Raw genomic sequence first — 10754 nt, 5'->3', positions numbered from 1 at the left:
GTTTTATTTCTTTCATTAACGCAAACAAAAACAACTTAGGGTATATTACAGCAGTCTCTACACTTAATTTCAACAGATAAAACATATAAAAGGAAATCATAAGTGAAAAATAAGACACCGCTCAGATCAACCCATTTTCGTAAGATGATCGCAATATACACTTACGATTTAATTCGCATCCGCTTGAGGACACTGTTTTTATTATTACAGGTGTCACAAATCAGTATGTTTTAAAATTCTGAGCAAAACATTTATATTTGGAGCTACATAGTCAATTGAACTAATTACATTATCTCCCAAACCTAACTAAAATCGACAAACAGCCCCCGGTCTCGCCTGAATGAATAGTTTCAATGTTGTTGGTATTGTATTAATATACAATGGGATATGAGGTACAAACCGGTATGCTTGCGTTAAATACCGGTAATAATAGCAAGCGTCTAATGAGACACAACATAATGATACAAGAGTAAAAAAAAAAGGAAAAAGTAGATTGGTCAATTGCAGACTTACGTTGACTATGCAACAAACTTCATTGGTGGATTAGAAATTGGGAAAACCCTGTTAACTTAATCTTTATAAAGAGGTCCGACACAGAAAAAGTTTTAAAATATAACACTTGATTGCAATCCCCGAGGCACGCCAAAAAAAAATTAAGGTCTTCAATAATGTTGACCATTGCGACGGTTATAACAGCAGCTCTTTTCTCAGGTAAAGATAACATAATCTCTCTCTCTCTCTCTCTCTCTCTCTCTCTCTCTCTCTCTCTCTCTCTCTCTCTTACTTAGTACTCAACAAATTCAAATAAAAAGCCTGTCGCATTTGTCATAATGTTTTCTTTTATGCAGTTCACCATGCTCACAAACTTTGGGTCTGGTTCGAAACATAGCAAAAATAGCGTTAAAAGCGGCATATATACATGTAGACTCAAGAGCCATTGATACATGTTATAGCCACGTCGTGTGTGTGTGTGTGTGTGTGTATATATATATATATATATATATATATATATATATATATATATATATATATATATATATATATATATATATATATATAAACATTGTTCGTTACAAGAATTTTTTTTTTAAAACTGTGGGAGAGCGCCAATCATGACGCGAAAAACGAGTTTGATTTTACAACTCTTTTATACATGACTGTATTTTTACTCAGATAAACAAAATAATGCTTATTTGAAAATATATGTTCTATTAAGTAAACTTCAATCACAAAATGCGTTTAAAAAAATAAAAATACAGGAAATTTTTAACTTAAACCACTTCGATAGATACATGTACAAATTACTGTAACATTAAACCTTAATTTGAATAATCTTATAAATAACAGTAACTACATATAACTGTTATCATGGTATGACGGATGATGTATTTTGATGATGTATTTATGTATTGTTACATGTACATGTAGTAATCTAGTAGATATGTCGGTTTTAAAAATAAATTAAAACCCAGTAAATGACTACATGTAGGTGTCACCTGTCACAAGGGTCATCATTATCTTCCGGGCGAGATCTCCCATCAACAGTCAGCCTCTTTCCTGTTGGACAGAGAAAAGAGGGCCATAGATTGCTTTAATGAATACGTGTGTGAAAGAAACATTCCATACTGCCAGGTGAGTTAAATTCTGTAATACGCAGGCAAACATAAATGTATAATCATATGACACTAGAATATACTTTCTTACAATTTTTATCAATTAATCGCTCAATATGCTAAATATCCAAAAATACTAGTAACCAAATTCTACCTCCGCTATACATAGAGGAGGCAGAATTTTTCGATATTTATAGCTAATTGAGCGACTGATTGTTAAAAATTCAGGTACCTGTGGTATGACATGCTACAAAAGCCTGTTTGTATCATTATTTAACTGAAAAAATTTAAAGATGTTATATTTCGAGAAAGATGCGTTAAATAATGTGAATATTGCATATATTGACCCTGTTTGAGTTATATAAAGACTTTAGGAAAAGTCTACAATTTATAATGCCTCTATTCATACAATAACGCATTCATTATATTTTTGAGTAACGTAACATTAAGAATACTAAAAGACTAACAGGAATATATCGCGCTTTGTTTCATGACAAATTATTAGTGCAAGCGTCTAATTCACGGAAAGCAATTTTAAAAAATCAATTTCAATCTCAACCCGCAGCTTCAATATAAGTTTACACATCTGAGACATAAAGTCAATGAGCTGAAATCCAATCCGCTCACCAAACAAAGATTTATACATTTTTAATTCAAAATCTATTACATTTCAATGATATTATTAAAGTAACAATATCAAATGTTTTCAGAGTCAGAGTGAACTTGTGAGAGAAACGTACTGCTCCCGCCACAACTGTCCCTCGGGGTTGACCTGCTATTTGTCCGTACCGTGTCCTGTCCATTACACCGCCAACTGTATCGGTCAGTGCCTCACTTACTGACTCCACAGAGCTCAAGATATATATATATATATATATATATATATATATATATATATATATATATATATATATATATATATATATATATATATATATATAAAGAGAGAGAGAGAGAGAGAGAGAAATAATTTGTCTTTAATAAAACCTGATAATATAGGTAAAATGAAAGAAAAGTATCATTAGAATGTTCTTATTATAATAGATCAATTAATGTGAATTAAAGTACAGTATAATTGAGATACTTTAATCGGTTTAGAATATTCAAATTTCACAATATTTAACAAACAATACCTTTTAAAATGTTTGAAAGGAGGAAATTTTAAAATCGCCGGTGTAATTCGAACTTTTGACTAACAATTTGAAGAAAAACCTCAAATCCACTACGTTACGAAGTTAGATGAAAATTTTGGGAAAGAAATACTTTATAAAATTATACTTGATTTTATTGTTTATTTCGATAAATAGTATGTAGCAACATGGAGGTGTCCCATACCACCTTATATATTAAAACACAGTGTTGATCAGAAAAAAAAAAAATATGCCGTCTATACAATATTCCTATTTCTAATAATTATTTGAAGGAAGATACGATTAGAACCGTTATCTCTCTTTTCAAAAAGCTGATCCATGTGCAAGTTTTCCATGCGGACACGGTGGGACGTGCACCAAGATCTCAGACACAACATTCTCGTGTTCCTGTCTTTCCGGATACGATCCAGCTACAAACTGCGCTACTGGTATAGTATCAATGCATATACTCCTGACTGGCAAAATAGTCTCTCCCTCCTAAAAGTTTTTTTTTCTAACTTCTCTCGAATACTATCATTCAGTGACAATAATTCTAGTTAAGAAGCCTTAATTGAATTATTGTCGTCCTGTACAAAAATTGAACTGCTATATATTCCTTATAAGAGAAATCTTTCTGCTGACAAAAATTAAGTGATTTTTCAAATCTTTTTTTATCATAAAAGTTCAAGTTACATGCAGACTTAGCATACTAGCAGGTTTTTGCAGCAAAATAAAATTCTAAAAAATACAGCTCATATTGCTTTAAGGATTTATAATGTACTTCAAGTTTCTGTTTGCATGCAATATTAACGAATCGGTTGAGGGATTTTTTTTCTTTAAAAACAATTCCATTTTTCAGAAATTAATGAATGTGACAGCAACCCCTGTCAAAATGGCGCCACGTGTGTGGATGAATTGAACAGATACTCATGTAATTGTATACCGGGTTATATGGGAACCCAATGTGAAATAGGTAAAATACATTCATACATGTATGTAATACGGACATGTAATTAGTAAATATGTTGTATTATATGCTTGTAACATGGTGAACATCATTTTCCAGACATTGACGAGTGTCAAAGCTCACCCTGTCAGAATGGTGGGAGTTGTAATGATTTGGTCAATCGGTTTGAGTGCACCTGCTCCGGGAGATATAATGGAACTGTTTGTGAAAAAGGTAATTTTTTAGATTTAAATCTAAAATGATAAAAATGTCAATGACTTCAAATTTACGAATGTTTAAAAATGTCTAAAGTTAAAGGTACACAAAAAGAGGACATTTTTTAAACATTATGACATTTTAAAATGTTTTTGAGGGATTGTTTTAGGAGAAGAAGAAAGAGAAATCTAGAAAAAAAAAGTTCTAAAATTGAAAAGAGTAACAATTAACATTAATCTCTTTTGCCTGTAATTTCAAGAGAAATTAACTAAACAAAAACATACTAATATATATACTTGTATAGTCATCAAACTGAAATGTTTATAAAAGAGATATTTTTAGTCTTTCATTTTAGTGAGTTACCGTGCTCTAATGCATTATAAAATAATGGTATGTTAATTTATCACATATACATACATGAAGCTTTTTCGCAGTTTTTGTAAAATTTTCAGTTGCTTTGTTACTGATTTTATTCTCAAAACATGTTTCTAGATATCAATAGTCTGAAACATATCAAATTTATTTATAATTCTGATCCAAAGATTGCCGACCTGGACCAGCAGACATCGTTTTTGTTGTGGATTCTTCAGAGAGTGCGGATTTCACCCGGTCCTTGGATTTTGTGTCCAACATCATTCAAAACCTCTCGATTGGTCCAAATGATTTTCAAATAGCCATGATAACATTTTCATGGAACGCCACTTTGGAGTTTGCCTTTGATGAGTATAGTAACAATCAGTCTCTTATTGACGCTGTGAATGGTGTCGCGCCAGAATATGGTCCGACCTATTTGACGGAAGCACTAACCTTGGCGGAACAGGTCTGCAAGATTCAAAACAGTGAAAGTGCTCGTTATTTTGTCATGATTTATTTGAATTATCATTTAATTTTTCCTGTTACTTTTGGCCATTAATAATCCTTCTAAACTTGTTGTGGAAACTTTTAGACCAGGTCAGTAACGATGACTTACTTATATATACCGCTATATACTTATATTTTTCCTATCAAAGATTTCTAGTGGTACAGCGAATGGAAGAAGACCCTCCGTCCCGTGTTATGTGGTGATTCTGACAGACGGGCTGGCTACAGATGTACAGGGATACGTGACCCAGGCCAGACTCATGCAGTGGCGAGGCGTCCGGATGATGGGGGTCGGGATCGGTAGCTCTGTGTCTCACACTGACTTAATAACCTTATCTTCTAACATTGATGACGTGTTTTCTCCAGATAATGACGATATGCTGAATACCATACTCAAAGAGACATCACATCAAGACTGTAATGGTGAGGCTAGATAGTACATCCCTCTATCATTTTCCTTTTCTGCATTTAAGAATTCAAGACTCAAATTGTGTTTAGTAATACAATATAATTAAAAATAACACGGCTGCATCGTTTAATTTCAGACTGCATTTTACGTAAGGATTCTGATGTTATGTTTTTGGTGGACATCACACAAACAGGACAAGTATTAGCCTCTGTGAGTCGCACTATGCGAGAGATTTCGTCCTTTTTCAGTCTTAACATGAACGAGACCAGGATAGGTTTGATGACGTATGCCTCAAACGTCACCAATCAATTTTCTTTGACAACGCACACAGATCATAGCACACTGTATCCGGCTCTGAGCAAATTCCCACAAATAGACGAAGAATCAGATATCATATATGCTCTTAGGTATGTTCGTGACTTTGGGTTCGCTACGTCTAACGGTGGAAGGTTGGATTCACGAAAAATAGTTGTTATGTATTCCAGTGGGAATTGGTCAGACTTGGGGACCTTGCAGTCCGAATTTAAAAGTTTAATGACCGAAGGTTACCGTTTGTTTAGAGTAATAACTAGTTATGATGAAGCTAAAGTAAATTCGTTTATCGGTCATTTTATACCGTCGTATGGAACCATCAATGCCGTGACAACAGATTCTAAATATGCTCTCAAAACTCTCGCTGCAGAAGCGACGTATGGAATCTGCGACAAAGATGTATTCATTAAGCGTGCAATATGATAATTTCATCACCTAGTTGTGGTGAAAAGTTATTTCACTCGCTCCTTCCACAGTGTTGGACTGATTGACCACAAATTTCACACTTCACCGTTTCTCAACGACCCTCGGTCACCCTGTCCTTTTCCTATAGCACAAAAGGGAGTTATATGTCCCGTTGCGTAAACACAAACACAGCTTTTCAAGTTTTATTAGCGTATATGTGTTGCCGAAACACAAATAATACTGTTCCATAGAAGCTTCTGATTTTGACAGAGACATTGCTCTTATACCTGACGCACTAGTATATATTTTTAACACTGCAAGCTGCCACGGTTAAACTTGTGTTGAAGAACATTGAGTGGTTCGAGTCTATATAGCGATGAACCTGAGGTGTTGTGAGTTAACAGTAACAGTGATTAGTTACAGTTCAGACATACCCGAGCGCCTTAGTGCACAAGTTGTACGACTACATACATTGCATTGAAAATTTGTTTGAAATGTGCATGATTTTTTGGTGCAGAACATAAACCTTTATCATCGACGTTCGGGACATATATTTATTCAAATACATTTATTTATTTGGGATGGACTGAATAACCTTTTTTTAAATTCTTAAATAAAGAAACTTAAGCAAAATGTTTGCTTTGTGCTTTAAATTCAAACCAACTATGGTGATTATTATGAATCAATAAAATCAATTTAGAAAAGGCTGGAACACTTATTGCGAATGTCGAACCTTCTCACAGGCCGATAAATTTCCAATTGGTAATATTGCTAACCTTATGACGGCTGTTGTAATATCTTCAATAACGGTTTTGAAAAGTTTATTTAAAACTTAAAATAACAATATACCAGACTGTTATTAAAAGAAAGTTTTAACTTCAAATGACTTTTTAAGGCCGTACATATAACGAGTACATTAGTGTATTAGATTTATGATAAATGTTTCTTATTCACAGGAGATAAAAATGGATAGTGTGTAATTACTGTTTGTTCCAAATTTTGATAAACCGTATTACCGTTTACTGTATTTCAGAGGTATGCATGTAACTTTTCGGTCGCTTGATCCATCGTCTCAAATGAAAGAAACATTTTGCTTTGATTCGAAGGTGACTCTATCCAAAGACTGGTGTTTTTGGTATATATTATTAGGGCAATTCCATGCAAATTGCAACTTAATTGAACTCAAACAAATTCGTACGTCACAAAAGCCATTTAAAAACACTATAAAATCGAAATATGGAAAGTTCTATTTGACAACATCGCCAAAAACCCTTTCCCAGTTTTACATATATTGTTGCTTAGTTCCTACTCATTTTCACTGAATTTTTGTCGTTCTTCTGAAAAACTCAAGCCGCGCTCTGAATTGCTTCTTCACATTTTCATGAAGGGAAGGAAATCTCGACAATCCCTTTAATATCTACACATGCATTTATCAACAACTGCATAATTTCAAAGCATAACATTTTTCAAACCTGAAATACATGTATCTAAAGAGTTTTCTTTATTATTTGATGGAGTGACTTTAATAAATATTCACGAAATTGAGAAAAGTTCAATGAGTTGGTCCAAGATCACTATGCCATTTCTGACGGTGATATGTGTATAAAATTGTATACAATTCATTATGATTTAATTCAAACATTGCCTTTATCTGTTTCTGTATCTACATAATTTGTTTTGTATTAAACGTTGAAGTAGGTGTATTATAAATTATTCCTCGACAATCATGGGCCTTCTCATTTCCTTTGAGGGTATATTCTAAGGAAATGTCTAAACTGCTCAATTATTAAATTGAAAATTTCGACGCTCTACATGTATTTTAAAGAATATGCATATGCTTTTGATAAGGGTATTAAAAATTAAAGGCAGACAACAATGCTAATAACATGGTAAAGTTAGATTAAATCTTTGATTTGCTTTAACGTTTTTCCAAGTGACAATATTATATCTTGAAATGAAGATGCTGAAATTAGCTTTCATTTTCCTTAAAAATGAAAAGATAATTTCTAAAAAGATAGTCAGTGCTATATAATGCTTTTCGTACAAACACGTGTTGTATCGTGACTACTGTATTTTTTATTGTTTCGTAACACACAGTGTCTAGTCTAAAACAGGTCGATTTCAGTACAATGTTGTTTATTTTCATGAGTTTAATCATAGATAGCTTCATGCATACTTTAACTCTCGAAGAGTAGCTACTTATACATTATAAACTAATCATTCACCCGTCGTCACATTCATTTACCTGTATTTGTTTTATTTTTATTAAGGTCAGACGACACGTTCCTCGAGAATCTTTTTTGTATCTCCTCGTAATAAAGAGTTCCAAAAAAAAAATATTAATTTTATAATTACTTTAAAAATGATCAAAATTTACTTGAATTTGGTTATTTGTGTACATGGTCGAGTGATTAGAACCGTGGCCGCTCACTGCCAGAAGCGTATACTAGGTTCTAGAGGTCGTGAGTTCAAAGCCCCGCCCCGGCGGAGATATAGTTCTAATTTAGTAAATTTCGCTGTGCTGTAGATGTATTTATTTTTATATCAGCAAATCAAGTGTATTTTCAAGAAGTTTATATAGGAAATTGCATACTCTAGTATTTTGCAGAAATGCCTGGTAAGGTACCCTAATTTTTTACAAGAAAGCTTGTCAAAGTAGTAGTAAACCATTAACAAATTCCTTGAAAAAGTTATCTAAAATTGAGGAACGTGTCGTCTGACCTAAACTATACTTCTTTTCATTTACCAAAAATGTTTTCCCCAACCCACATCAACTTTGACGTCCAAACATTCACAATAAACTTTTTTATATGTACCCTTTCTCCTTCTCAATGAAATATTATAATTACGCTGGCCTACTTCAGTTTGAACGATAACTTAAAGTCCTTCCTTTAGCAACAAAGAATTATTCCGTGCCTGCTAGAATGGTTTAAGTTATTCTATTATTCGAATATGTGTACCTCTCCAAGCGTTCGTATAGTATTAGGGGTTTAAATTGACGAACAGCAATTCATTGGTGGATTATAAGTTGGGAAACCCCCAGAAAACTTCTTCTATATAAATAGATTAGACAAGAAAGGAGATCAACATTTCACTTGTAAATCAATTCCCAAGTCAAGGCGGAAAAGGTCTACAATGATGTTGATCATTATGATTATCACAACTCTTTTCTCAGGTATAGGTCTCTGTCTGGCTGTCTGTCTCTCTCTCTGTGCATATTTTCAAGTCACTTATTTTCACTATTTATTTTTGTGTCTTCTCTAAAATTGTACTTTTTAAAATCTCTCTCTCTCTCTCTCTCTCTCTCTCTCTCTCTCTCTCTCTCTCTCTCTCTCTCTCTCTCTCTCTTCAACGTGTACTTATTCTCATGACTTAAGGAAGACAAATTGCTTTTTTCTATTTCAAATTAAGTTAGAATATAGATCTGGAAAACATTGTGTTTTAAACATTTCAAAATATTGTCAATATAAGAATGAAGTTTTCGTGAAAAAAAATTGAACAATGTAAACAGAGCATGGTATACAAAAATAAAAATAAAAAGGAATAAGTGATGCAGATATGCATAAAGTCTCTGCGTGCTAGGGTATACTCTAAATGACAGCCTTTTAAATGTTGCAGATGGACTAAATTTGCTTTAATATTTGTCAAATGCATTTTCTTTTTACAAAAAATCAACAAAAAAGTTTACAGTTATAAATCAGAGGCCACAAATAAAGTCTAGACGTTACAGGAATGTTGCAAGAGCTATGAGAGTATGCATGTGTTGTTCTTTATAATGACGTTAAATTGAGTTTCACTTGTTCATTTCACTCAGACATAAAATATGCATGAAAAAATTAAATTTGCTCAAATAAGTTAATTTATTTGCACATTCGATATGTTATAGTGCTATATTAAAGATTGACTAAATGCAAATACTTGTCCGATAAACTGATTTAAAGAATAAATTGAAACTGAGAGAGGACTATATGTAGGTGTCACCTGCCACAAGGGTCACCATTATCTCCCGGGCGAGGTCTCTCATCAACAATCAGCTTCTTTTCTGTTGGACAGAGAAAAAAGGGCCACAAATTGCTTTGATGAACCCGCATGTGAGATAGACAAGCCATCCTGCCAGGTGAGTTAGTTTCTACATGGAGTCGAAAACACATTTCGCAATTTTAATTGTAATATGAGTACATGTATAAATACTGATAAAATAACATTGTATGTTTAAGACATTACTGCTCTTCGATGCCACATGTTTTTCGTCAAGCGTCTAACTTAAGGAGAAAATCATGAAATACAATCCTTTGTTGACATAAAAGTTCCATTTTCCGTCTTAGCGGGTATGTTCTATGTTAACAGTACACTCCACCTTAATATCACATCAAAGAGCCGAAACACACAGTCGAAAACTGCTCTTGTGCACGTAGAAAGGTACATGGGTCCTAATTCCAAGCGGAGCACATGAAACATTAACGTAAATAGTTGTGATTCTTTTAAAATCTAAAAAAAAAACCCTTCATTTCTAGAACCAGAATGAACCTGTACGAGAGTCCTATTGTTTAGGATACATTTGTCCCTCAGGGAAGACCTGCTATCTGTCCACACCTTGTCCAGCTCACTATACACGTAGCTGTATCGGTAAGTTTTCTTCTTTCTGTCTCTACAGGACTCGAATTATGAGTTCCCAGGCCACCGTGCAATAAGATATAGCTATTCTAGTCAATGCATTTTATACATGAAATCATTTTATTTCGATATTACATTGTGTTTTTCAAGGAACATTGAAACTGTCATTTTTATAACACCTATGCGTTTATTAAATAATCAAAATAATGAAAAAGAATAAATAAACTTTATTTATTCTTTTTTATTAT

At 33.2% G+C, this 10754-nt stretch overlaps 1 protein-coding gene across 1 annotated transcript in view; it reads left to right on the top strand.

Moving 5' to 3' along the window:
- The first annotated feature begins 565 nt into the window (after positions 1–565).
- LOC105319391 (uncharacterized) overlaps positions 566–10754 on the top strand; it is a 32290-nt gene continuing 22101 nt past the window's right edge. Inside the window, exons 1-12 of the mRNA XM_066077853.1 lie at positions 566–711; positions 1490–1632; positions 2324–2435; positions 3076–3192; positions 3603–3716; positions 3810–3923; positions 4448–4725; positions 4916–5189; positions 5312–5899; positions 8921–9067; positions 9867–10009; positions 10407–10518. Of these exons, the coding sequence (XP_065933925.1) occupies positions 669–711; positions 1490–1632; positions 2324–2435; positions 3076–3192; positions 3603–3716; positions 3810–3923; positions 4448–4725; positions 4916–5189; positions 5312–5899; positions 8921–9067; positions 9867–10009; positions 10407–10518 (2185 nt within the window). The 5' untranslated portion in view covers positions 566–668. The remainder of the gene's footprint in view (positions 712–1489; positions 1633–2323; positions 2436–3075; positions 3193–3602; positions 3717–3809; positions 3924–4447; positions 4726–4915; positions 5190–5311; positions 5900–8920; positions 9068–9866; positions 10010–10406; positions 10519–10754) is intronic.

The sequence above is a fragment of the Magallana gigas genome, chromosome 3 (genome assembly GCF_963853765.1).
Source record: "Magallana gigas chromosome 3, xbMagGiga1.1, whole genome shotgun sequence".
Lineage (NCBI taxonomy): Eukaryota > Metazoa > Mollusca > Bivalvia > Ostreida > Ostreidae > Magallana > Magallana gigas.
Note: the sequence above shows the minus strand (reverse complement) of the source record. Positions and strands in the feature narration are given on the sequence as shown.